We start from the raw sequence: 27,018 nt of genomic DNA on the forward strand, positions 1-27,018 counted from the left end.
GTCTTGCTTGGTTTGGAAACACAGAATTATATAGGATTATTAGAAAACTGGCAGCTGGTGTAAATAAACATCAAAACCTGCAAAAGTGATTTTTTTAAAACTCAAAAAACAACTGCAATAGACTGGCATCTTGTCTGGGAGGATGCAGCCTTTGCCCAACAGTAGGTAAAAGAGGTTCCAGCCAGTGACCCCATGACCCCAAAAGACTACCTGCACAATGCTTAATACACTCTTCTGTCTTGCAGATTTAGATGGAAAGCTGTACGATGCCTATGTGGCGTATTCACAGCCACAGCCTGTTGGGTTTGAGGAGGAAGTCGAGAAGTTCGCTCTGCACACACTGCCTCAAGTGTTGGAGGAGACTTGGGGCTACAAACTCTTCATAGAAGGTCGTGACGGCCTGCCTGGACAGTGTAAGAACCCCACAGAACCTTGGCGCTGTTAACACGGGTGTTTACTGAAACTTTTGTAACATGTAGCATCTTTATCTTTAAGCTCATTAATACATTTTCTGCGTTTGCTCCTGCAGCCAAAGTGGACTCTGTGGAGGAGAACATCCAAGCTAGTCGCTGCTTCATCCTGCTCTACACCGCCTCCACCTTCATCTGCAGACAACAAACCAACGGCACCTGCAGCAACAGCTCAGACAAAACGAGAAAGACCCAAAGCACATGTGACAGAGAGTGCTCAGAGTCCATGCATCACTTAGAATGTGTGGCTGCAATGCACAGGTCACTGCTGGAGGGGTCTCTGAAGGTGAGACATTTTGACATTTCAAATTGTGTTTTCTAAAAGACAAGCATCATAAAAGTTTGTTTTTGTTCGACAGTGATGACTTTAGCCAAAGCAGAGACTGTTAAAAGCAGCCCAAGGCTTTATGTGTATTTTAAACAGGTGACAATGTAGAAAAAGGAGAATGAACAGCTGTTTTTTCAAAGCTGAAAAAGGAGCTCAGGTAGTGATGGATCACCAAATTGTGATGCTTTAATGCTTTGTAATGTAAAAAGAAGAATGTATTCAAATGAACACATTTTTACTGCTTTTGTGACTACCTTGTGTTAGGCTCAGAAAAACAAATGCACTTTGGGAAATTCCAGCTTTTTGTACAAGACAGTGAACGCCTCTCATGTATTCAAATTCAACAAAGACAGGTGAAGCAGGCTCATCAAAATATTCATGACCATAAAACTAAATGTGTGTATTTATATATATAATTATAATGTATTGTACATCATTCTATATAAAACATTATATAATAAAATATTGTATTATAATTTACCTAATTTTCCCCACTTTCACTAAAGCGTGTAAGCAGAGAGAATTTTAACAGAAAAAAGATTTACCTTGGAATGTGTATAAAATATATATTTATGTAATTAACTTAATTTCAACAATTCTACTCCAAGAATCTACTTTTTTTTGCCATTTTTGTACATTTTCACAAGATTCTGTTCTTATTGTGCTAACATTCCTTATGTTAGTGTCTTGTATAAATAAGCGTGATATTCGCAAGGTGAACTTAACTCATTTCAAAGTAGAACATATCAAAATCTCCCAGGTTTTATATAAGTCAGACACAGACAGACTGTAAAAAAGTATTTTTTATTGCAAAAAATGTTGAATCCCATCAAATATGATCATAAATGCTGCAAAATCTTTAACCCTTCAGAGTGAAAGTACATCTTCCATACTATGCTAAAAATAAGATTAAAAATCAACTTGTTGTTAAAGCTAAAATGTGTTTTACAGGTGGTCCTGGTTGAGTTAGAGGAGCTCTCCTCGGATCAGCTGGCTCTCCTCCCAGAGTCGGTGCAGCACCTGAGGAAGAAGCAGGGAGCTGTGTGCTTGTGGAAGAATGTGGCGGCGAGCAAAAGGTGGAGGAAGTGTTTGAGGACAGAGGAAGATGAAGAGGATGGGGGCAAGGACTCTTATTTGTCAGCATCTTTCTGCCCCTCCTCCAGGTTTTGGAAGGAAGTGAGGTATCAAATGCCAGTCAAAGGCAGGAGGCGGGTGGGATCCAGGGAAACTGTTCTGTTGAACAAGTGATGGGGGTCAGGCAGACGTCCAGTACCAAGCTAGAGACCCCATGACAACCATGAGGCAGACAGAAATGTTCTGGTTTCTATTTTTTTATTTCTTCTGTGTACTTTCTCCTGGAGATGGTCACAGTTACCTTGAGTTATCTCACTGTTCTCATTATTTAAGGAGGTGTCTTTTCTGTATTATGTATCAAAGCTTTGTATGCTTTCAGATTTTTGTGTGGTTTTGTTGCTAAATCTTTTGATTATCTGGATTTGTTCAAGTCTTCCAGTTCCTGGATGTTTTTTTACGGGCCTTCCTGTAACAGAAACAATGATTCATAATACAGTTTCAGATTACAAAGTAATTTCCACCAAAAGGTACTACTTTTTTATGTTTTTAAAGCTCTTTAAAGACAAATTTGCTGGAAAAGTGTGTTTTTTTTATTTTTTATTTTGTTCTTCTTGTTTTATAATTTATGGTTTTTCATTTATAGTTTATTTATTATTTTTATTTTATTTGTGTGGGTTTTTTTTCAGTAGATTCCCAAAATGACACCAAAAACTGATTAGATTCCTTGATGATTCAGGTTTGATCTACTCTTCACAAACAGCAACAATCTTTATTTTTACCAAGCACTAACGCAGCTATATTTATATGAACTGTTATATATGTACTGTATACACACACACACACACACACACCTATATATATATATATATATATATATATATATATATATATTCGTGTTTATGTTTATCTATTCGTGGTTTCACGTATTCACGGATTGTTTTGTCAGTCACTGGACCTCTAGACTACTTCAGTTCGTCAAAAGACAGACAACTCAAGCTGTTTACATGAAATTTTTGCAAGTGAAGGAGGTGCTGCGATGCTGAGGTGTATCTCCACACAACGGAGCCCCCTCCGGAGTGTGGCGTGCCCGTCGGCAGACCCATTCTCTCTCCACTCCCCTGCATGGAGAAATGGCATCGGCTGAAAAAAAATCCTGATATGCTGAAGCAGATAATCGCAGAGGATAATTATCATCCAGAGCAGGTGTTTATTATTTGATGAAGGGGGAAGCATGCTCCTAGTTGTAAGGGACAGAGTGACACTCCTCATCAGCGTCATTAAGTACACTGCTTTCAATATTGAGCAATACTCCAATGTTGTTTAATAAATGTTTTACAGAGCATGATCAGAAGTGTTTTTGATGAGGATGGATCGGTACTTCAGCCGGGAGGGTCGAGGGGTGAGACGGGAACAGGAAATTCACCCATCCCTGTCCCGAAGTATTCGCAGATTTGGCATGTTTGCGGATGTCTCTGGTTCCTAACCTCCAAGAATAAGAGGGGGTTACAGTATATATGTATGAGTATGTATGTAAATGTATGTGTATAAGTACAAATTTGATTTTTTTTTTTTTGTGGCAAAAATGTTAAGTTGAACTTTTTTTTTACTATTTAATTTTTTGATGTTTATGTTTTGAAATAAGATTTTGCTACTGTAAATTTATTGTTGCTAATAAATGTATTTTAAATAAAAAGGCTTACTCTACAAAAACACATCTATTTATGGTGTTTATTTAAACAAATGTCAAGTGTGACATTTCAGCTTCCATCAGGCCACTTTTTGTATGTCTTCTTCCTATTTTTTTTTTTTTACTAATGTTAGAACTTTCTTCACATTTCTTTTGCTTATAGAATTTTCGATTTAACTAACATAATAATGTTTTATGTGTCGTATTGTAAGTTTTCTGGTGTGTGTTTGCATGCATGCACCCTCCTGACCTGCATCCATGGTTTGCTCTTTTTGCAGAACCAGGTTTCATTTCTTGTCAGAACTGTGCAGCTGACCTCATTTAGTTTTTTTATGCTTTTTCATTCCTCTTCATTCAAAAAGAAAAAAAATCCTTATAATTTATGGATATTTTACACAGCTTTGTTCAAATAAAGTGAAGACAATTGGAACGCAAACATTCAACTCAAAAAACAAACTTTTTTGACCAATTCTTAAATAAAACTTCAATGTAACTTACCCTGAACTCTTCAGCCATAATTTAGATTCTTCTATTTATTTATGGACGTTCATAATCTTTCAGAATCTTTCTTTCAAACGTTTACTAACCACAGAGAGGTGTATGTGTAACCTCATGTAGGTCAACACCTTTGGGACTGAAACCGACACAGGTGAATGTGAACGCACTCATGGTGACACTTTGACTCAGTGCTGGAGGCTCTGAGGCAAAAGGAAGCAGCAGTGTTGGAGCGGACGGCTGCCTTAAATGCATTGCTTCCTGTAGCAAACAAGTCCTGCAGAAAAAAGTTCCTGTTTTTCTGGTTTCTTCCTTCTTAGTTCCGTCTTAGTGAATCCGTGGTGTCTGGTGGGAAGGGAATAACAAACAAAATAATAATTAAAAAAACAGAATTTAAGACAATTCTCCCATAGGAGGCCATCACAATCAGGATAAAGGACATTGTTTCCAATGGTGCAACCAATGCTCTGGTAAGATATAATAAAAAATAATGATAATTGAAAGATGTCTTGTGGCTTAAAGCTTAACTACAAAAGCTTGTTGCCCTCGTTCCTGTTTATAGGTAAAGGATAAAGGGGCTTCTCTCTGACATGAAAGCTTCCTTAGCTGTGGGTGAAGAGTGTGCGCTTGTTTCTGTAGGGTTAGTGGTTCTTTTTCTGATGAGTGGAAACTTCAAAAGGAGGTTAGTAGAACATTGTGCAAGCCAGGACGACAGAAGCCTCAGCAGCTCTCATTAAGTCTGTCCTCACCTGAAAGAGTAAGTAACGTAACTTTTTTTCCTCTGTTCTTTTATATTATTAATCAATTCTGCTTTGTTTTAATTTTTTATGGAAAGGTGTATTGCAAGGTTATATAACTCTAAAATCATAAAGTTTTTGTTAGAAATAATTGAAAAGGGAAATTAAAAAAGTGTAAAAATAGAAAAATCTTTGTGGAGGCTGCCTTTGATTTTCAAAGATTCAACCACCCCCCAAAAAACAACTTTTTTTTGGACAAAACATTTGTGGCAAAAATTTGAGAAAAGATGGCAAAAAAGTCAAGAATCCTAATTTTGTCAATTTGAACAAATATTCAGGTATATGTTCAAGAAAATTTTGAAAATTTTCCTGCCATTGCTGCCAAGGAAAAACATGGAAAAAACTGCCAAGGAAAAAAAACTTAAGAAATTATATGCAAAGATTTGATTTGCATGGAGCAGGAAAATCAGAAGGAAACACAGTAATAACAGTGAGAGGTAATAATAAAACCACTGATTGCTTTTATTTAATCCGGTAAAAGACCCATTGGGATCTCTTTTACAAGGCGACCTGGCCAAGAGATCAGCAGCACACGTCGTCAGGAGTGACATCCAAATGAATAAATGAAATTGAAAGGAATTTAACAGCTCATTTAATATGAACAATTGAAGTTTACATAACCTAAATCAACCATTAAAAAGTAGTAGTGATTGTAAGTTATGCAGTGAGGCTGCTCGCTCTTGCAGCCGTAGCGAGGAGGTGCTTAAAGAGGTGAGAAGACCTCCATTATTAAAAATATATATATTTATATATACTTTAGATTTTTTCCCCCTGGTAAGAGATAAAAGTCATGTAGGGAGGTCAACATACATAAGGACTGAAACTTAAAGCCATCCACCCTTTGCACCTCCTCTTTTGCAATCCTTAGTTAGGAGGTTCTGAAGGAGAACAGAACTCTATTTCTTAAAAAAAAAAAAGATTTTTAGACATTTTCAGCTGGAAAAAGATAAAAGTCATCTAAGTTAGGTCAGCAGAGATGAGCACTGAAACTTAAAGCCATCCCACGCTCTCCGCCTCCTCTTTCTCAGACTGTAGTGAGGAGGTGGAGAAGGAGAGCATGTCTCAGTTTATTAAAAGAAAGTCTTTTTGAGACTTTTTCTTAGAGGTAAGAGACGAACACTGAAACCTAAAACCATTCACCCTCTCCACCTCCTCGTTCACAGACTGTAGTGAGGAGGCACTTAAGGAGGAGAACGGACCTCCTTTTTTTTAAACTTTTTTTTAAGCTAAGAGTCCTCTAGGTGACTCCTAACCTCCTCTTTTGGGAGGAGGTTCCTTTTGGGTGAGCCTAAGTTCACTTTTTGTAACACAGCTGACTACGTCAAACAATTGTTCTTCAGAATCCATACTGCTGTTATTTACCTCACCACACACACAAAAAAGAACAAAAAACATCCAATAATTTCAATTTAGGAAAAAAAAACAGCTTCATTCTGCAGATATGAGGCTGCAGGTCACTCTGGAACTTCCTTTGGACTTTAGCTCCGACTTTCTTGTGTAAGTGGTTCAGTCGGCGTCTCTCACTTCCCTTTAAGGCGGGAAGCAATTAAAAAAACACGCACTTCAAGAAATGTCTCTCCAAGCTTTATATATTGCTGTCAGTTAAGAAAAATGTCCAGAGAGAAGACCTTTTTTCTGAGCTGTAACCTGCTTCTCACTTCAGGCGATCACCATGACAGCAGCAGCAGGACGGCTCTGCTTACTGGCTGCTCTGCTGCCTCTGGCTGTCCCCCTGGAACATGGTGAGTAGAGATTTAAACAGCTGGATGTCATTTATTAAAATCTGACATAAAACACGATTCATTTAAGGATTAGCTGACTCTTCAGTGACTTTATTCAGCTTAGAAAAGCAGCGTTTCGGTCCACATTAGGAAAGAAGCAGCGTGAAATAACTAAAAGATCAATCTGAGGCTCATTAAAGGATGTTAAAATTACATGACTGTAAATCTTTCCCAGGATTTTTATTGAAATTTGCAATAGGCTGATCTGTTGTTTCTTAACTGAACAGTTTGCTTTTCCAGAAGTCAAACATATTTCTGCTAAGTGTCAAGCTCTGTTGCAGCTTCCCTTTTTTTCGTCAACATTTTATGACTGATTTTTAAGCCAGACGTTTAAGTATAAAGCTGTGGTCCTCTGGAACAAAACAAATAAAAAGAACCTTTTCCTGTGGTTCTGGTGACTGGTCAAAGCAAAAAGGCTCAGTGGAAATAATTAAAATAATTTTATCCCATGGGCAGGTATTCTTTTGATATGCAAAAAAATCTGCCAATAGGGTGAGAAAAATGATCTTGTTTCAAGATTATTTTGCTTTTGAACAACTTTCTTGATTAGATTTTTGCAGCATAGACAATACTTTCTTTTCTTGAAACAAGAGTCTTTTTAGTTTCTTAAAATTCAGTTTTTGCAGAATTATGCAAAGGACTAATCGGCTGGGGTGAAAAGTAGACAGTTTGATTTACTAATTGAAAAAATTGACTGCACATCACAGGGTTTATGGATTAAATGGAGCTGTTTGTTAGAGACTTCTTCTGACAGAAGTCGTTTCAGACATGACCTTTTGGAAGGAGGGTAATGGGAAATTTCTGCAGGACCTGACCTCATCCGTCATCCATCGTCTACAGGGAAGTCAGGAGATTTTGACTGCTGCTCCTGCAGCCTGACTGCTCAGAAACAGCGGAAAATCCATCAGCAGATTCTAAGTTCTGAGTAAAAACATTTCGGTGATGTGCCATTTGATTCAATCGGAATTTTAACAGCCTGCTTGAGCAAGTCTTTGTGACAAAATATAACTAAAAAATATTTTAGTTGAGTTAAAAATTAATAAATGCTTTCCTTATTAGTACATTGAGAAAAATAACACAAAGATATCCAATGAGTCACGTGACAAAATGAATAAAACATGTTTTACAGCTGAAATTGAGCAGATTTTTTTGTATTGGATGTTTTCAGCAACAATAGATAAATGAAAACAAGAGAAATTTGATTTATTTTATTATGATTAATACTGAAATCCTTTGATTATTATTCCTTGAGGATTATTGCATTTTGATTAATGCCTCTAATCTAAATCATTTCATGCTCCCTAAAAAAGGTAAATAAAATTATCTTTTTTTGGTCTAATGAGGAGGCATATAAAAGAAATGTTCACTATGATTTAGTATTCTTTAAAAAGAAGTTAAGAACATTTTCTAATTAAATACCATGGATCCAAATCATGGAATACTCTTAGTGGTCTTCTAAAGCTAAATGAAAATTAGACTTTAAACCAAATATTTGTTGTGACTTTATTGCTAATTATTCACTGAAATCATGAAAGAATATCTTCAGGGGTATTATCAATAAACACAATTGTGTTAATTGATAAAAATAAAATTCTGTCCTTGATTTGATTCAAATTACGACTGCAATGCAAAGCTATGAAATTAAATATTTAAGTTTGCTTCTACCCACTTCTTTCAAGCATTAACTCCAATTCTACTTGACTTTAGTTAATAATAAATGCATTTCATAAATCTAATGTGACCGAGGTGTGTATTATATGGTCAGAGCAAAAATATCTAGTTATGATTATGAGTAATTACACAATTTTCTTTTAACATTCATGTTATTTTTTTCATTTTTTTTATCAATGCATTTCAATTATTTCTGTAGTGACGCTGATATGTCTAATTTTTCTCATTACATTGTCAACAATTAATGCTTTAAATAAATCAAATCAAATACATTAAACTACATACAACACACATAATATCATGAGTAAATTGTTCTTTTTATCCCTGTTAGGTTACTTATTTTTTTTCTTTTCTTTTTACTTTTTTATTCATATTCTGCTATTGTTTTCATGCCATGATGTTATGTAAAAATGTAGATAAATATGTATTTACGTAAAAATATGTATTGTGTAAATAATGAAAAAACTAACAAATAGGTAAATAAGTAAATAGTGTTTAACTTACTACACGTAATTTTAATACAGTCAATGGTATATATATATATATATATATATATAACTCGTGCTTTTGACTCTGTCACTAACAAGTGACTTTTGTCTGCACTGCTTCGTCCAGACCACAGAGAGGAGACAGACACCTACCATGTGAGCGTTGGCCACTTGTTTCTGCTCAGCTGCTCCTTCGCTGACTCTGGAGCCACGTGGGAGAGAGGAGGCAGCAGCAACACCAGCCTCCCTGCAGGAGTGGAGGTCAGAGACGGACTGCTGTGGTTCCTCCCCGTGGAGGAGTCTCATGAAGGAGAATACACCTGCAAACGGAGGTAGGACAAAAAAAGGAACTTTTTAATTATGATTATGTCGGTTTTTGCCAAAAAAAGCAGGAATTCATTAGAAATTCACCTCTGAGTTCTGGTTGGTGTAGAGCAACCCCGCCCCCCCTTCCTCTCTCTTTTGATCTTTTGACGAGAGCTTATCAAGGAGCTTGTGCCCCACCTAGTAGTGTATTTTCTATGTCACAAATGTGTTCTTTTTCAAACTGCATTTTTTTTTGTCTCTGCGAGACAGCAATTAGAATAAAGAAATACTCAGAAATGCTTTTTTAAGCTTAATTTTCTCAATAACTTCCTCCATTAGGAGAAAAATGCCACAAGAACTGGTTAAAGACACCATTTTCTGATTGTCCCTCATCTCTGTGCTTATTTTGTTTCCTAAAGTAATCGACCGCAATCAACGAAGAGGAAATTCAGGTTGTCGCTGTCCCGTGGAGAATGTCCTGATCCAAGTGAGGTCCTCTCCCTCCCGATGGGAAGCAGTGGAGGTCTTCCCTGCAAACAGACAGAGATCTTCAGACTGAACACAACAAGGAACGTTCGGTGGATGAAGGTACAGATGGGTTTTTATCACATTATATGTCTCACTTTAATTTACTCTCAATTTAGTTTCAAAGAAAGGGAGTACACTTGAAATATAATTCATGAAGTATACTTGAGAATAAGTATAGCAAGTATACAGTAGACCATGTACATATAGTGCAGGAAGTATGAATACTACTTTAGACTAAATTGGAAAGTTTTGCGTTTACAATATATACTGTAGATAAAGTAAACTTAAAGTTTACTGCCTTTCTTTTAATACATACTAAGTATACTTGTAGTACTCTTAAATAGAATACTTTTTGCTGCTTCATTTCCTCTCAGTTCTTTTAACATTTTCCTTGAATTTGAGATTAAAACGCTGATCATCTGTGATCAGGACTGCCATCAGGTGCAACCAGAAGAAGATCAAATCATTGTGAGTGAAGATGGCTTCATGAGGTTTAGCCCTGCCTCACTGAAGGATTCTGGGAAATACACCTGTCTGATAGACATCAGCCTGAACGGCAAGAAGTACACAGCGGCACGCAGTATTCAGCTCACAGTAAAAAACGGTATGTGCAGGAGACGAATACTTTTTTAATCATCCCTCACTTTTTGCTACTTATTTTAAAGGATAAAAAGATGAATTCATTTCCTCCAAGGAACAAAAAATGTCTAATTTCTACTGGTTTTGTACTTTCAGAGCCTCCAGATTTTTTCCAAGAACTTCACATTTTAAAACCTCAAGAGGCTGTGATCCTAGTTCAAGTAGGCAAGTATAAAAGAACTCACCGACAACCTCTTTCTATTCACAAATGATCGTCACTCAGTGACAGTAATTCTGTTTTAAGAACTCTTATAAAATATACATATATATTTTTATTTAAAAAAAGGCCAGAAAATTAGTGCTAAATGTAAGGAAAGTTATTTTTTTCATTACAGTTTGGTAGAGTAGCTTAAAATAGTACTTTATTTGTGGGCATTTTAATTTGAATTAAAAAATAGCATCCAAATAAGTATTTACAGCAATAGTACTCAAGTACTGAGTAACATTTCTCGTTGATAGTCTAAAGTGGATTAATACAGTTTATTTTTAAAGCTCTAATTGAGAAAAACTCCAAACGTACCATCAAAACAAGCTAGAGAAAATATAAAAAAAATAATAAAACAGGATTAAAAGTTTTCATTCTTCTTCTCTGCTCTCTTTATGGTTAAATTTTGGTTAATGTCTGAAACTTAGTTTTGGTTAAACTTTTGCAACCACTCAACTGTACAGTCATTCATATTTCTGAGGGCAGTGGTGCGTTCGTGGTCGAGTAAATGACATGTCGATTGTTGTTTATGTGGTTTATTTGCACATTTGTAGACAAAGCAACAGTTGAGGGTTTTTGTAGTTCAAACCTTTTCTTTATTGTTGTTTTATTGTAACAACGGATATTAATTAACATCTATTCAGACGGTGATAGATGTACATATACCAGATTATATCAATAACGCCAATTTACATCTGGAGTCTAGAGACAGGGTGGCACGATAAAATATTCAGACTTTGAATAAAACATTCTTCAGAGACATTATTAAGACTTTTTTAAAATAATATATATATAAGGTTTGATCTGCAGTTGGGGATTCATTTTATTATGTATGGGGGGGTGTTTTTGATTTTTATTGTGCTGTTTTCTTATGTACAGCACTTTGAGGTGTATTTTTTATGTGAAAAGGGCTTCATAAATAAATTTGAATTTGAATTAGATCACAACAAAAGTACAACTAGGCAGCTGGATAGCTCAGTTGGATAAAAGCAAGATTGGCGTTACAGTCAGGGTTGTAATAAAATAATGTTTAAATTAAAAATGTGAAACAAGAAAAAGAACTAAAATACATAAAGTCAAAATATATACGTGTACTTAAACATTTATTGCACTTCCTGAGCCAAAGATTGCATATGTGACTGTGTTTTTATTTATTTATTTTTATAAAAAAAAAGGTCTTCTAGATGAATCTTTATGGTCCGTGTATCCTGAAGATGCTGTGATAACAGGACCTCACATGGATGATAGAGATTTCTGATCATTGATGATTTAAATGAAATTGAATGAAAACACTTTGTATCATATCATGTCTCGTCTTATCACATTTTTTGCCAAAAACAATATTAACCCAATCTTTGTCCTCAACTCCCATCAACGCACAGGGATGAGTGCAGAGCTTCAATGTGTAGCCATCGTGGGCCTCAGTGAGGACCCAGAGATCCTCATGTTCTGGACCGTGAACACCACTCTGACCGAGGACTACGAGGAGCTCAGTGAATCCTGGAAGTTGTGAGTTTCAGTTTCTATGTTACGCCGTTAAATAGTGTCTATTAATAAAAATGATGCAGTGTATAGAACAAGGCCATCTGTCAGGAGTCAGAACTCTGTCACCTCCTCTGGTCACCAGCGGCAGACATTTCCAGAGTACTAACGCACTACATCTCCCAGCAACCCCAGCGCACAGTTCCTCTCTGTCATTTGACAACTTTAAGCTGTACTTGTCGTCCTGTATGTGCTGTCTGCCTGTTTGTGACACCAACTGTTTATTAAGTAGTTTTTTTTTTACTTTTTTTTTTTTATCGGAAGTTCCAGACCTTTTGACCTACTTACTGTAGGACAACATTGTGTAGATATTCTTTGTGCAATCATTACCCAGCAAACCAAAACAGTAGTAAAAAACTAAATGTAAGGCTGTGGATAGAATTGCCAACAACACACACCAGTACTTAAAAACACAAGCAACAACTCCAGAACCTAAAAACATCTTTAGAACACTTTTTTACTTAAAAGTGTGAAAAAATAACTTTTTTCTCTGTTTTGGGGATTTTAAATGTCAGATTTTTTTTTCTGTGATCAAATAAATTAAAAAAGTTTCTTCTGTAACTTTGAACTCATCTTACATATTGTTTCTTTCTTTTTGACCAGTTTATCTATGTGAGGATGTGTGCAGTCCACTGACTGTATATGAGAGAGTGAGTGTGACATCATCCATAGAAAATGACTCATGTCTGGCTCCAATGAAACTATCTCAATTCAGTCCCCAATTTTTCACTATCTGGACATCACCATGTTAGAGTCAGAAATCGTCAGTGAGGAGCGATTGGTCCGAGTCGGTCTGAGTCTACGTTTCTATGACAACCGCTCTCACCAATCAGGAGAGAGATTGCTGGAAATCCACATTCTTACTGCTTGAAAGCGGGCTCTAGAGAATCTGTCAAACATTTTAAACGTTTGACATAAGACCACACACTTTCGAGCTATCTGATTGGTCAGTTTATAACTTGAAAGAAACAGATTTAGTAATACCATGTTGAAAAAATCTATCAGTGCAAGAATTGTATTTCGGACTAATGGAATGACCGAATACTAGCTGTTTATTTCTCTATGGAAGTGTATGGGATTTTAGAACCAGCGGGTACTTCCTGTTTGGAACGTGAGGGGGAGGAGTCACTCAGTCCAGTTCTCATATGCAGTCAATGGTTCAGTCTATTTGACACAAAGAGGGTCCTTATAAATCAAATGTTAACTTTTAATGCTTTTTTTTGTTATTGAATTTATTGAAGACGTTTTAAGTTGTTAACTAAAAGCAGAACTTCTTTCATCCTAGATTTCAGATCATTAACACAAAGCTGTTGAAAAAGCCACTGTAAAACACCTGTACAGCACCGTCATCCATTTACCATCACACACAAATGAACTATAAATAAAAATAATACATGTAAAAAGCTTTTTGTGAACAAAATGTTGCCATAAAAGAACATTTTAAGACATTATTTCCATGAAATAAAAGCTTTGTTCTGTTGGTTTGGCATCTTGATCACAGATGTTTTTGTTTTTTTCTCTTGAAGTATAATCAACAGAGGTGTGGTTTACGGTCACTCCACCTTATCCATCTCCAAAGTTCTCCCTGAGTTCCTCAACGTTCCCATTCAATGTCATATCGGAAGCCCAGTGGAGGAGAGGACGGGCCGCGCTTGGCTTGTAGAAGGTTTGAGCTCGCTCTGCTGTCTGTTTTTTAAAAATGGTTCTTCCAGCAAATATGGTCTCGACTGAGTCATTGCTGAACTGCTGAGCAGAATCTTTTCTAGGCTTTGTTCTTCTTAACCTGACCATCCAACATGTCTGCCCCCCCAGCTGATCACAGCGCTCTCTACGGATACGTAGCCATCTTCATCACTGCGTCTCTCGTTATTCTGCTGCTGCCGGCTGTGTTTTTCTTCAAAGTTGACCTGGTTTTAGGATACAGAACGCTGACGGCACACTTTTACAAAAAAGGTGACATGTTTACAGTTCTTTTAATGTTCTCAGCTGCTATAAGACTGTTTTGTATATATTTTTATTGAACAATCAACTAAAAAAAATAGCATTTTCAAGAGTTCGATGTCCTAACAAATTGATTGTACTTTTTATTTGTATTAGTTATTTCAGATGGGAAACTTTATGACGCCTATGTGAGCTTCCTCCAACCCAAATCTCCAAGTGTGGCGGAGGAGGCGGAGTTTGCTCTGCAGATCCTGCCGGAGGAGCTGGAGCGGCAGCAGGGTTACTCGCTGTACATCAGAGGACGAGACGACTGCCCTGGTGAAGGTTGTACAGCTACCATGACAGATACTCTCAGGGAAATATGAAATAATCAAAAATGAGTGCAAAGAAAAGGCAAACCTGTTGCAAAAGTAAACAAACTGGACATTTAAAGACTATAAAATGCAAGACAATCGCTTTTTGTGAGAAATTACAGTTTAGAAAACTAAACTAAGTCAACGGAATTGCTTCCAAATAGAATATGTGTTTTCTTTAGTGTTAATTTATTAAGTTTTGGTTTAATTTCTGCATATAGATATGCCTTTTCTGAGCCCACATTCCAACTTTACAACACAAAACATGTTTTTTCACTTCATTTCTTACAGCGATACACGACGCCATCACGGCCACTCTCCGTCAGTCACGAAGACTGATAATCATCCTGTCATCAGAGGGAACATCACACGACCTGTCCTGCCAGTGTGAGAACCAAAAACAGCTGCTGTACGAGCAGACACTTGGTCTTCATGATGCTTTGATGATGAATGACCCCAAAGTCATTCTGGTGGAAATGGGTGAGATTTTTCAAAGGCTTAGTGGTTATTTTAAGAAAATGTCATGATAGCAGCTGCTCTTATTTTCTTAGTTTATTTAATGCATAAACCATGAAATCTGTAAGAAAAAAACACCAAAAATACAGAATTATGAGTGCAGCTACCATTAAGACAAAGGAATGCAAAGAACTTCAACACATGTAAAAAAAATTATTGGTACTTCTTTGTAACTGAAAGAATATCCAGAACAGTCACTACACTGTAAAAAGTGAAACATTGGATCAATTAACAAAAGTCCTGTAATAATTACATTTTCAAGCTGAGTAAACCATCAACTCATAATTTTAATTTGATGAAAACTTATAATTTAAAATGTAATAAATTACCAAAATTGTTGTTAATTAATCCAGTGTTTCACTTTTTTCAGTGTATCATAACTAGAAACCTAAAAAAATAAATATAACAGTTGCTGAAATATTTTTCTAGAATTTGTCGAGCAACATTGTTTCAAAAAATAAATAAAACACATCAGCACCAAAAAAAAAATCCAATGAGATACTTCTTAACTACAAAACTTGTGTTTTTATGACCTATACTCACAGTTTGGATTATATATGTTGCAAGAAAGCTGGATCATACGGTGAGAAATCAGATCAAACAAAACTTTATTTATAAAGCACTTTTCATACAACACCAACAGGAAGTGCTTCACAGACTAAAAACAAATAAAATCAAAAAATATAAAAATACACAGAATGCCTTCAACCATCCCACACAACATAATAAAGCATAACATGACATGAATAAAACTCAAAGTATGAATAAAAATAGTAGAAACCTGCTTGATGCTCATATGGGGTAAATTCATATTTTGGAGATCAGTCCAAACAAAGACATAAAAATAATAAATCATAATAAATCACAGACTTGTGTTCTTTGTTTTCAGATTATATCCTATAACAATAAATAAACTGCAGTCACTAATCGTCTATATAAAGCTGAACTCAACATCTTCACTAATCTTTTCTTCTAGATGGTCCGGTGGATTACAGGTTACTGCCAGAGTCTCTGCAATACATCAAAAGACAACAAGGAGCTTTAAAGTGGAGAAAAGTCTTCATGAGGAAGAACTCGCTCAGCAGCTGGCTCTCAAACAGACACTTCTGGAAGAACCTGAGGTATCACATGCCCTCAGTCCCTGCAAGGAGACACCGGACTGTAGTCTGAAGAAGTGTCTCCACGGGGATCCACAGGATGAGCTGCTTTTATCACTACACTTTTTAAAGAATTTATTTTTCTATTTTTAGAAAACTTTCTATATGTGCATTATTTTATTGGTTTCTTCGTTGTTCTGGTGTATACAGATAGTAGAAAATGTGTAAAAATGTATTCCAAACTGACATTTTAACGTCTGTATTTTCTATGGAAATAAAAAGAGCACTTTAAACTTAAAGTGATTAAAGACCAAGTCTTTTGTTGAAGAAAATAAAGAAAATTAAGCTTGAAACCTCCTTTCTGAGTATTTCTTTATTCAAATTGTTATAAATTAGGAGCAGACAGAGAAATTCTGTTAGAAAAAGAGCATGTTTGTAAAGTAAAAAAATCACGATGGGTGAGCCACAAGCTTCCTGCTTCACTCTGCTCTGATGCATTCATTTGTAGACGACTAGTCTTGAGCTGCATCTGACTCAAATCTGTACATCTGGATAGCTCTAACAAATGAAAATAATATATTTCTCACTAGATTTTCTGTTAGTTTTGGCACAGACAACAGAAAATCTGGGAACGTTTTAACAAGCGTTGACTTTCTGTTGGTCAAAACCACAAATATTGAATAATTTCTACAGAAAGTGAACATACTGACATCAGTTGGACTTGGTGTCTCTTCACAGTTAGATGCTTTTTTTTCCATTTCAGCAGTTATAAGATAAGACAGCTGTTCAGCTTTAGAAGAAACCGGTGGCGTTCAGCCGATGGGAGATAAGCACATTTTTCATGCTAAACATGAGTTTTGAGTTTCACATTGACAGATGAAATAATAAGAAGCACCACTTTATGTAGGTAGACTTTTTTATGTGCAAGGTAAAAAGGAAAGATAGGTTAAAATATGTTTTCATTTTAAATTCTTAATTTGGACATTAAAAACCATTCGAACAAGCCTTTATTTTGATATACAGTAAAAGAAGGATTTACTAATGTGGCACTTTTGATAGATACAATCACAAAGTGCTTTACAATGTGGAAGTATAATGCAATCGAAATTAGTAACTAAAACTAACAAATTAAAATATGATACAAAACAAAAGGCATGTAGTTGTAAAATGAACTAAAAGCTTGTCTGTGTAAAAATGTCTGAAGTAGCTCTTTAGAAGAATTAAGAGAATCAAGATCTTCCCAGTTTCCTCTCCCTTCTTGATGCGGATTACCTGGATCAGGTGTGATCAGTTAATCACAACATTGAAATACCTGAGTCAGCAAATCGGGGGTAAAGGAGGCGCTGGAGAACAGGCTGGAGAACCAGGACTGAGGAGACCTGCTAAGGGTTTAATCTTCACTTTTGGTTAAATGTTTCTCAGGGCTGCACGGTGGTGCAGTGGTTAGCACTCACAGCAAGAAGGATCCGGTTTGAATCCAAGCTGGGTCCGTCCAGCATGGATCTCTGAGCACTCCGGTTTCCTTCCACAGTCCAAGAACATACTTTAATAGTTGGGTGTCTCTAAATTACCTCATGGTGAGAGTGTGGGACCCTGGAACAGACTGGATAGGCTCCAATGACCTTGAAAGATAGATGGTTGTGTTTTTCATGCACTTAAATATCCTAATTTTCTCTTTTTCCCTCATTGTTGGGGCATAAAAGCCTTAAATGCTCCACCGTCTGCCTCAGGTATCATTCATAAAGTTTCTTTGTCAAAAATGTTTTCCTCAAATAGTTGTGTTTGTTCAACTGGCGCTGATGGTTAAACAATTATTCATTTTGTACACATCCATTTAACGGCCATGTTTTCGTGAAGTCAACAAGTCACAGTTTCTGACTTTTTCTTTTTAAAATCATTCATCTAAATCAACAGGAAACTGCAAAAAAAAAAGAAACGAAGGTCTAACTTTTTATCATCTGTAAACACTTCCTGTTGAACATTTCGGAGAATCATTTTATGTTTCTGAGGTTATCTCTCAAACAGGATGTTTACATGGAGCCCCTTTATTCTACGCTGAACTGATAATCCTGACATGAACGTCAGTCTTCTGATTAAACGTCAATGTTCAGCTAAATTATACTTAGGCACTGCTGCGATCAGCTATTTTGTCAACATTATCTATATCAGAAATATCTATCCTCCCATTGCCCCATCACTTTGGTCTCTCCCAGTTTGCATATTTTTTATGACAGAATGAATTGTTCAGTAATTTTGCAACATTCTGAGAGGCTGCACATAAATAAGTCTCTCAAAATACAATATGTGAGCTTGAATTTGCTCTGTGATGGATGAGGCTTAAATAAAATCCGTTAGATGTTGAGAAAAAGGAAACTTTTTAGATTGGGGAAATTTTTTTCTAGAAAATGTAACTTTTACATTTTTATTTTGAGTTAGACACTTTTTAAAAAGTGTTCTTTGTTGTGTTTGCTTCACACACAATAATACTTCAAACGGTCAATTAAAAGAACATAAACATTTTTTTTCCTCTTTTATCTGTGGATGAATCCTGATAAATAAGTCACCATTTTTTTCAGTAATGCAACTTTACTAACTTTTTTTGATAGAAAAAAAATCAGGTAATGTTTCTAAGATCTGAATACACTTCAAAGAGGAATTACTTTGATGTTATTGATCAATTTACAACCACTGAATCATGAAAACTTAACATTTTCAAGAAAATGGACCTCAGAATTCAAGTTAAAAAAACTGTTGTTTTCTAGGACATAGTTTCTGCAGAGTGGCAGGAGTTCATCAAAAAAAAAAAGCCTGACCCCGTTTCCCATCATTCATTTGTTTACTCCTGTTAGCCCAACCTAACATTACCAGTGAAACAAAAATGATGAGGAATGTCGGAGCTATCCAGCCGTACAGTTTTGATCCAGATTCCAGCTCAGGTGAGGAAAACAAAGACGTTCATGGATCTATTTGTTGATGCATCAGAAAATAAACAGAGCAGGAAGCTTATGGCCTGCCCAGCATGTTTTCTATGTAACAAATGTGACCTTTTTTTTAAAAAAAAATGTTTGGTCTCCTCCTGATTCACAATTATTTGAATAAATAAATGCTGCAAAATGTGTTAATATATGTCCTCCATCACCCAAAAATGCCACAAAAACTTGTTTAAAACAGCAAAAAACACACTACGCTGTAAAAATTAAATTACTTCCTTTTGAGCCATTCTGTGTCCTGCGTTTGTGTCCGCGTCCAGATCCTGACAACAAAAGCTTTACTGACAACTTCCGTTTTGGCTTTGCCATCCTGCTGGCCGTTCAGTTAGCGGCGGTGTTGGCTCCAGTCTGATGATGACTTGAGTCACAAAATCACTCAAGCCAACGATCAGAAAATGGACGAATCCTTTTCCATTCACAAGAAAACCACATGAGTGTATTAGTGAGCTGCCTCACAACATCCAGTAAATTAGAGCCATGTGTAGAGAAACATTTATTATGATGATGAAGCTGGTAAACAAGGATCATATGGTCGATGGCATAAGACAAAAGGGGTTCTGCAGACTTGAGGAGCATTCTGGGAAAAGACACCAGCTTCTTCCTAACATGCAATGAAAGTTGAATCAAGTGATTTTCCTCTGTGGAGCTGAACCCAGGAGTGGTCTATAAATAGATTTATTGATCTCAAATGAGAAAATGTTACACTGGAAACTGTTGGCAGTTGACTGGAGGGAAATGTTGTGAATGGTGGTTCTGGGAAATTCGACCCATGTAGTGCAGAACAATAAAGTAAGCTAATATTTTGCATCTGCTGAGAGTGCATCCAGAACCCGGTGAATGAAAACCAGAAAGAGATGCTTGTGGTCCAGTTAAGCAGCATTTCAAATCAGTATTCCAGTATGAAATACAGTCCAATGCCCACTGCCTCTTTTCTTTGATCTAGCTGAAAAATGCCACAAAGAGGCAGAAGATGAATTTTATGGAGATATTTATAGGAAATAATAGAATTTAAGGCTGTTACAGACTAACGACCTGTACGGCATGAACTACACCTTTGCTTAAAAGTATCTGGGATAGGCTCCAGCAACCCCACAACCCCAAAGAGGATGAGGCAGGTTTGGAAAATGGATTGACAGAATTCAGAAAATCTGACTTCATATATTCCCTATTCCTATTTTAATTACATTTGCTATTCATCCTAATGGCTGCCTCTGATATATTTCTCTGTATATGTATTGCTAAAGCTACATTCACTCTGGCCTTGACAACGGAGATTCAAGCGATTCAAACCTTTAAAAAGTTTATATAAATGTGCGTAAATGCCCATTACTTGATCAAAATTCATGCATTGCTATACATGTTTTTAAGTCAGTTTTCGGGCTCTACGTACTGAATGGCCTCTCCTATATCTATAGATATATCTTCCATATCTAAAAATTTGTTTTTTCTTTGTATTATTGCTCATTTTAGCCGTTTAGTGACGCTTCTCAACAGTCTTTAAAACAGAGTCCTCAGCCTCTGCATCCTATGCAATGCTTTGTAAATTGGTCAAATATCACAAATGTTTGTTACTACAACTGACTCATGAAACTAAACTTTTTAGAGGCCCCCTGAGATCATCTGGACGTAATCGAAAACAAATGGTTTCAAACAGTGCTGGGATTTTCTTTGGCATCATTCTAAACTCCTGAGGAAATCCATTTCACTGAAAAGCACTCATATCGCCACCCAACATCTAACTGTTAGGAGTTCAAACTGCACAGTAATTGCAGCTGTGGGGAGAAAGCCTTTCTACTGAATGTATGCTCATTTCCGGTGACTCTTTTTGAGGCTTAAGAAAATGATTATCTTGATCTGACTACAGATGTCAGAAAATGATAACAATGATGCAACAGTTTTTTTCCAACAAAATCTTAGACATCTGAATTTCTGCTGTCTTTTTTGTAACATTGATCAACAATTATTGGCTTTTACACATTCCAGCATTTTGGAGTGTGAGATTTAAATACTGTAAAGCGCTATAACAGGGGTTCCAACCCTCCATTAACTTCAGTGTTACGACTTTAAAAAACTATTTTACCAATCAATTTTAATAACTACATTTTAGTTATTTCTAATTATAGTTTTGGGCCAATTCAAATTCCCAAATTTCCAAAAGTGGCTCTCATACACTAAAGTTTTCATTTTTTTCTAAGACTTACATTCTGTCTTCTTTTGAATCAGCTGTTCTGCAGTCTTTGGGGACATTGTAGATGCAGAAGAGTGTTTGCCTGGAAACACCTATGAGGGTCTAGAGTTAACCCATACAAACACAATCTTCATGGAACTTATATTTTTGTATTTTTTTCCAGTATTTGTGATCTTATTTGAAGCTGGCTTTAGATATTTCAGGATAATAACTAGTCAACTAGATTGCTCTTAGTCAGTATTCCATGCAACCTCTGCAAAACACCTACAAACTCTTGATGGGTAATCAGTGTGCTGAAGATAAAACAGTGGTTTGCAGAGTCCTTCCTGCCTGCAGAGTTGTGTGTCTTCCAGTGATGGGAAAGTGCTTTATTAGGTCAAATTTTCTTTTTTTAAGCATTCATCAACAAAATTACATTTTTATTTTTTTATTTTTTATTTTTTTATCCATGCATCATTTTCCTACATGATACGTAAAGAAAGAAATAAAATATGATTATGTTCTGGTAACTGTGAAACAGAAGGTTCTTTGGTTTCGATTCCTATGATTCACAGTGAATCTTAGAACTTCATGTTATTAGATTTTAGCTGTCCTTCATTCAATGACAAATCAGAATGAATTAGATAACATCTTATTCCAAAGAAAGATCATTCAAATGCTCATGTGGTGAGAGAGAAATCCATAAAAGGGCACTCACACAGGCTGGCAGGCACATGTGAGCTGGGGAGATATAAAGCTGAGCTGAAAATGATGTTTGAGCAGAGAGCTTGTGATTCACCATCACTGCTGAAGGTAGGAAAGACTCTTGTTCCTGTCTTTGAGCTCTGTTTGTGCCTTCAGAGCTTTATTTTAATATATATTATATAAAAATGAAAAGGGCACACATCATAGAACAACTTAAGATGTTGCATCAACTGAGGGTAGTTTGATTTTACTTTGAAATTTTACTTTATGTGTACATTGGATTAAATTTAACGTGACTTTTAAAATTTGTATTTTATTAATGTATTTTTTTGTATAAGGAACCAGGAGTCTTATGACATGCCCATGAACACTATGCAATTGATTTATAAAAACAATGATTATTAAACACAAGTTTTAAGGTAAACAATATTTTTAGTTTAAATTAATTGTGAAGTGACTAATAAAACATTTTCAAAGTAATATTTCTCAAGAAATAAAGAAGAAAAATGTTGGTAACCAGAGCAGGCAGTACTATGGAGTCATTTCCTGCATCAAACTGTCTTTTATTTTGATTTGTGAAGCGTTTCAGCGGCAGTTTAGCCCTAAAAGACCTCCTCCTAATGACATAATTTTAATGCGCCTCAAACCTATCAGCCAATTAACAACATTTTTGTTGTATTTTTCTATATAAATTAGATTTCATCACTGGAAATCTCTGCCTGCATATAAATTTAAACTTATAGAAAGACAGCTGCATCTCTTTATTAGTTATAACGCACAGGAAGCTGATGTGTGACCTCAGATCAAAATGTCCCTCTAAACTGACATTATGGTTGCTTCGGCCTGGTTGTTGAATGCTGTAACCAAGTTTTCATACTCATCCCACTGCTAAATATGAATTTCAGATCTGGTGTTTAAGCAAGTGTGATGGAATCCAAAGAAATGATGTTCAATAAGAATGAGCTTTGTCTTTTACAGGTAATGGATGTCCTCCTGCTTTTGTCGATCACTGCTGCGGTGACGTTTGCGTCTGAATTGCCATCAGGTAGTGTTTGGAATCTGAAAGTCCACAGAAATTTAATGTAAAGTATGCACACTGAAAGAATTACTAAAGCAAAATATAAAAAATGGACACATTTTGAAATTGTCAAAAGCTGGAAGAAAAATCTATCTTTTTGACCATATTTATCCTTACCGTATTTTCACATTAGAGGGAGCACTGGATCATAGGACACACCACAATGAATAGTCTATTTTCAATCTTGTTGTATATAAGAGCACCGAAATATAAGCCACATTTAGTGAGGCAAAAGACTCAGAAATAAGTCAGTTTATTAACTGCATTTTCGTAGCTCTAATTCTTGTTTGTGACATGCTACACATTAGCCACGTTAGCATTTTCACAAAACCTGTAACTCCCAACCTTGTTAGCAGCATGCAAAAAACTGAATACCAGTAAAACAAATGTTACTGTCACTACGGAAACCTTCAACCTTGTTAGTAACTCAAAAAGATAAAGAAAAGTCCAACATCGCAACACGTTAGCCATGTGAGCATATTCACACTTTGCAACATGTAAAAAACGGACAGATACCATTGAAAACAGACATTGATTATGCTAAATTTGTTAGCATATAAAAAAAAAACACACAGTCTGACATGTTAGCCGTGTTACCGTATTTAAAATAACACCCTAACAAACATTTTGACAGATCGCCTCCATATCAATGAACACAACCAGAGTTAACCCATTTATTAGGCACTCTGGACTATAAGGCGAAAAAAATAAATTAAAGCTCTTAAGTGCGGCTTATAATGCAGGAAATACGACTTATACTGAGTTTCATTCGTCTCTGTTGTTGTTTATGAAGAAACAGCTGTTATTCCATTTGTGTTTTAGATCTTCAACAAATATATTTGATAACTGAGCAATGTAGTATCTTACTTTTGTCACAATTTCCTCTCATTTATAGATACATCCAGGTGCTCCAACATGAACCCTGAGCTCTTCAGACTCCTTGAGGGTGAAGCTTTTCATTTTGTACCTTTTCCCGTGTATGACTTCGACCTCCCTGATGAGAATTTCACATGGTACAAAAATAACTCGGAAGTTAAAAACATTACAACCGAGGAAGAGAACAGCATACACTACCATGGTGGAGCCCTCTTTTTCCTCAACATTAGCTCCGCCGACGCTGGTCATTACACCGCACGGTAAGATTATTTTTTGTGCTTTTTGTTTGGTATCAGTTAAAAATCTCATCCAGTTATTGCTTCTCTTTCAGACAAACAATGCCTTCAGGAAGCTGTCAGCTTCACCACCTCACCATTGAGGTATTCAACTCCAGCAGTCAAGGACAGACCAACTATGGATCCATCGACAGCACGGAACCGAACAAAAGGCTGATATGTCCAAACCCGGTCAATAAGACATGTAAAATATTCAATGGGACCTTAACCTGGTATAAGGTAAGGACATCTGACTTTGGTATGGCTGTTAACATTAAAAAATATGATGTTTTCACGGTTTCTTGATTGAAGGACAATCAACATGTTTATATGCTAAAGGAATCATGCAAGTAACACATGAATTTTCAAGAAAGAAGCCCTTTTTTAAATCATTTTGAAAACAGGTGAAGAGTCTTTCAAAGTATTTAATAACTCCTAGTACTGATTCACATCCAGAGGAAACTATACCGCTTGTGCATTTATACATTTGCCCTTATTTGAGATGTTAGAGTCAATGTTGGTGATCAAAGACATTTTTCATAAACATTTCACAGAGAGTAATCCACTAAACTGGAGGACCAATGATTGTACAAAGACAGAAAAGGTGACATAGAGCTGTGGGTTTGACTGACTAGTCAATAATCAAGTTCTGCCTTGTAAAAAGATTGAAACAGGAAACAGTTTTTCAAAATATTGGCATTGCTTTCACTTCCTGAGACACCTCTTGCCACAGGATGGCAGTCTCATTCAAGGGGAGAACAAGCGGATCATGATGATAGACAATGCCACCAAAGCTCATGAGGGGATCTACACCTGCGTCTGTACCTGGACACACAACCACAGAGAGTACATCTCCTCCGGCTCTCGAAGCTTAATTGTACAAGGTGAATGTTTACCTGGATTATTGGAGTGTCTACTCTTCAATGGTCCACTACTTGATCTTCTGGATTACTAACTACTACACTTTGTTTTGTTATTTTTTTTCCTTCTTCAGATCCAGTTCTTCATGAGAATGTGATAATCCTGTCTCCAGTTGATAACGAGCAACTTGTTGATGAAGGTAATGAAACTGTATTCATTAGGAAAAATGTGGACCAATGTTGTCATGTTTATATTTGATAGTAAAAGGAAAAAAGGATGATGGCACACCAAAGTCACAATGATAGAAACATGCTTCACTTGGAATTTTTTTATTTCATATTTAGCAAATTTTTAAAAAGTATTCCAATAGACATCTAAAAATATCTACAGATTAGATGTCTACATGTAGATGTTTAGTAGACCTCTATATGCAGATGACTTTTGGAATACTATTGATAGATATATGTAATAGAGAAACAAAATAGAGTTGTCAAAGATGTCCTGTCGACATCTGCAATATAATTTCAAATATAAATTAATTGTGAATGTTTATTAGATCACTAATATACATCTAGTGTAGATCTCTACTAGATAATGGACACAATGTGATGGGAAACAAGGGTTGATGGGAAATTAGCGAAGCTGACTTCCGCACCAACAGACTCACCCACAACTCAAAGGGGGAATTACTAATGAGCTCCTGTTGTGCTGCAGAAAATATGTCTTAAGAAAACAATGTTTGTTGTTTATTTATCTTGAATCTCTGCTTTATTTTAAAGTTTCCGTTGCTCTTTTGGTTTGAGTTACTTTGATTTTAAAGCACAAAAAACAACTTTAAATTGTAAGGTGTCTTTAAACGGTTCTGTTTGTGTTCGGTAACGCTGGAGGTGAATCATCCTGAAGCTCACAGAATAAACCAGAACGGGTTTCTTCTTCTTTTTCTCTTCCAGGTTTCAGCATTAAGCTGAACTGCTCCATTCTCTGTGGGATCAATGTGGCTCATAAATGTAAAGCTTCTTGGACGATTAATGAGAGGGAAGTCAGCCAGATGGATGGATACCAGCAAAGCATCAACACGTAAGCCTGGAGAGCTTATAGACTCTTCCAACTTAATGATAACATTTAATTATTTTACTATTGACCTGGACTTATTAAACTATAAATTGTGAATAGTTTGCATCTTCTCAGTCAATCTGTTTTGTAAAATCTTTGCTTCATCTTTCTAAAAATTCCAAACTTTTTGCGTTTTGCCAGAACAAATACGATGCCTTCAAAGCACACCTACAGCACTGCAACCCTGACGATTGATAAAGTGTCTGCTCAGGATTTCCGCCATGTGTTCAAATGTTTTGGAGAAGGACTGTACTCATCAGATTTCAGGGCTGTAACTCTTAAAGCAAGAGGTCAGTGAATGCATCGCAGATTGCCTAACATTTGCTCTGTGTTGTCAAGAAAATTTCACTTTAAAGTCTTTGACATATGAGTGGATTCGTGTGAGACAAAGAAAATGTTGGTAGTTGTTTTCAGACGACAGCAGAAAGACTGTAGAGGGAGATGAACTGTATTACAATGTTTTTATATTTATTTTATTTAATTAATTCTGAATTTAATCTAAAGGAAACAAGCATGTTTACATTAGAACAACATGTGGGCTCATTACTTAATTCATTGTTTGTTTTAGATGTTTACAGTCATAGTTCATATTACCTGCCCATGTCCACTTTTGTATTTTTTCTCAGAATCGGCCGTCCCACTCGTGATTGGATGCGTGTGTGTGCTGCTGGCCTCTGTGTTTGCTGCCGTGATCATTAAGTGTTTTGCCATCGACTTTGCTCTTTTCTTCAGACCCTTCTTTCCTCAGAGCAGAAACAAAAAAGGTAGAGGAAAACATGTCTGTTTTTCCCCAAATTTCTTTGGCTATTCACTATTAAATCCTTCCCTCAGAAGACTGGAGATGAATTTTAAAAGCTGACAACAAAAAGAAATAACACAATAGGTGTGTAGTTTACTTGCTAAGAGTTCCTCAAAGCAGAGCTAAGTCTTAAGTACCTTTTATGAATGACTTTTATAAGAAGTACTCATTATATATGGGGGTCACGGGATGTTTTAATGGAGGAGAGGGTAAAGGGTGAGTTGGATTTTTATTTT

The 27,018-nt window shown here is 36.1% G+C and overlaps 3 protein-coding genes across 3 annotated transcripts in view; all 3 read left to right on the forward strand.

Moving 5' to 3' along the window:
• LOC112155467 (interleukin-1 receptor type 1) overlaps positions 1-4,556 on the forward strand; it is a 16,147-nt gene extending 11,591 nt beyond the window's left edge. Inside the window, exons 10-12 of the mRNA XM_024287105.2 lie at positions 246-413; positions 530-756; positions 1,750-4,556. Of these exons, the coding sequence (XP_024142873.2) occupies positions 246-413; positions 530-756; positions 1,750-2,046 (692 nt within the window). The 3' untranslated portion in view covers positions 2,047-4,556. The remainder of the gene's footprint in view (positions 1-245; positions 414-529; positions 757-1,749) is intronic.
• Positions 4,557-4,693: 137 nt separating this feature from the next.
• LOC112155212 (interleukin-1 receptor-like 2) lies at positions 4,694-16,208 on the forward strand. Its single transcript, XM_036209767.1, has 11 exons — positions 4,694-6,593; positions 8,919-9,123; positions 9,517-9,685; positions 10,055-10,229; positions 10,361-10,425; positions 11,752-11,978; positions 13,538-13,677; positions 13,824-13,964; positions 14,109-14,276; positions 14,597-14,785; positions 15,798-16,208. The coding sequence occupies exons 1-11, from the start codon at positions 6,524-6,526 to the stop codon at positions 15,989-15,991; spliced, it is 1,743 nt and encodes a 580-aa protein (XP_036065660.1). The 5' UTR covers positions 4,694-6,523; the 3' UTR covers positions 15,992-16,208.
• A 6,554-nt stretch (positions 16,209-22,762) lies between these two features.
• il1rl1 (interleukin 1 receptor-like 1) overlaps positions 22,763-27,018 on the forward strand; it is a 7,705-nt gene continuing 3,449 nt past the window's right edge. The window contains exons 1-8 of the mRNA XM_024286967.2: positions 22,763-22,825; positions 23,754-23,994; positions 24,066-24,249; positions 24,743-24,893; positions 25,004-25,069; positions 25,821-25,947; positions 26,125-26,273; positions 26,610-26,747. Coding sequence (XP_024142735.2) covers positions 23,774-23,994; positions 24,066-24,249; positions 24,743-24,893; positions 25,004-25,069; positions 25,821-25,947; positions 26,125-26,273; positions 26,610-26,747 — 1,036 coding nt within the window. The 5' untranslated portion in view covers positions 22,763-22,825; positions 23,754-23,773. The remainder of the gene's footprint in view (positions 22,826-23,753; positions 23,995-24,065; positions 24,250-24,742; positions 24,894-25,003; positions 25,070-25,820; positions 25,948-26,124; positions 26,274-26,609; positions 26,748-27,018) is intronic.

The sequence above is a fragment of the Oryzias melastigma genome, linkage group LG21 (genome assembly GCF_002922805.2).
Source record: "Oryzias melastigma strain HK-1 linkage group LG21, ASM292280v2, whole genome shotgun sequence".
Lineage (NCBI taxonomy): Eukaryota > Metazoa > Chordata > Actinopteri > Beloniformes > Adrianichthyidae > Oryzias > Oryzias melastigma.

Bases quoted from the DNA above. Each gene is read 5' to 3' on its own strand.
- LOC112155212 (XM_036209767.1), top strand. From the start codon at position 6,524: ATGACAGCAGCAGCAGGACGGCTCTGCTTACTGGCTGCTCTGCTGCCT. The intron at 10,230-10,360 runs GTATGTGCAGGA...TTGTACTTTCAG, and splicing joins TCAGCTCACAGTAAAAAACG to AGCCTCCAGATTTTTTCCAA. The intron at 10,426-11,751 runs GTAGGCAAGTAT...TAAATGAAATTG, and splicing joins AGGCTGTGATCCTAGTTCAA to AATGAAAACACTTTGTATCA.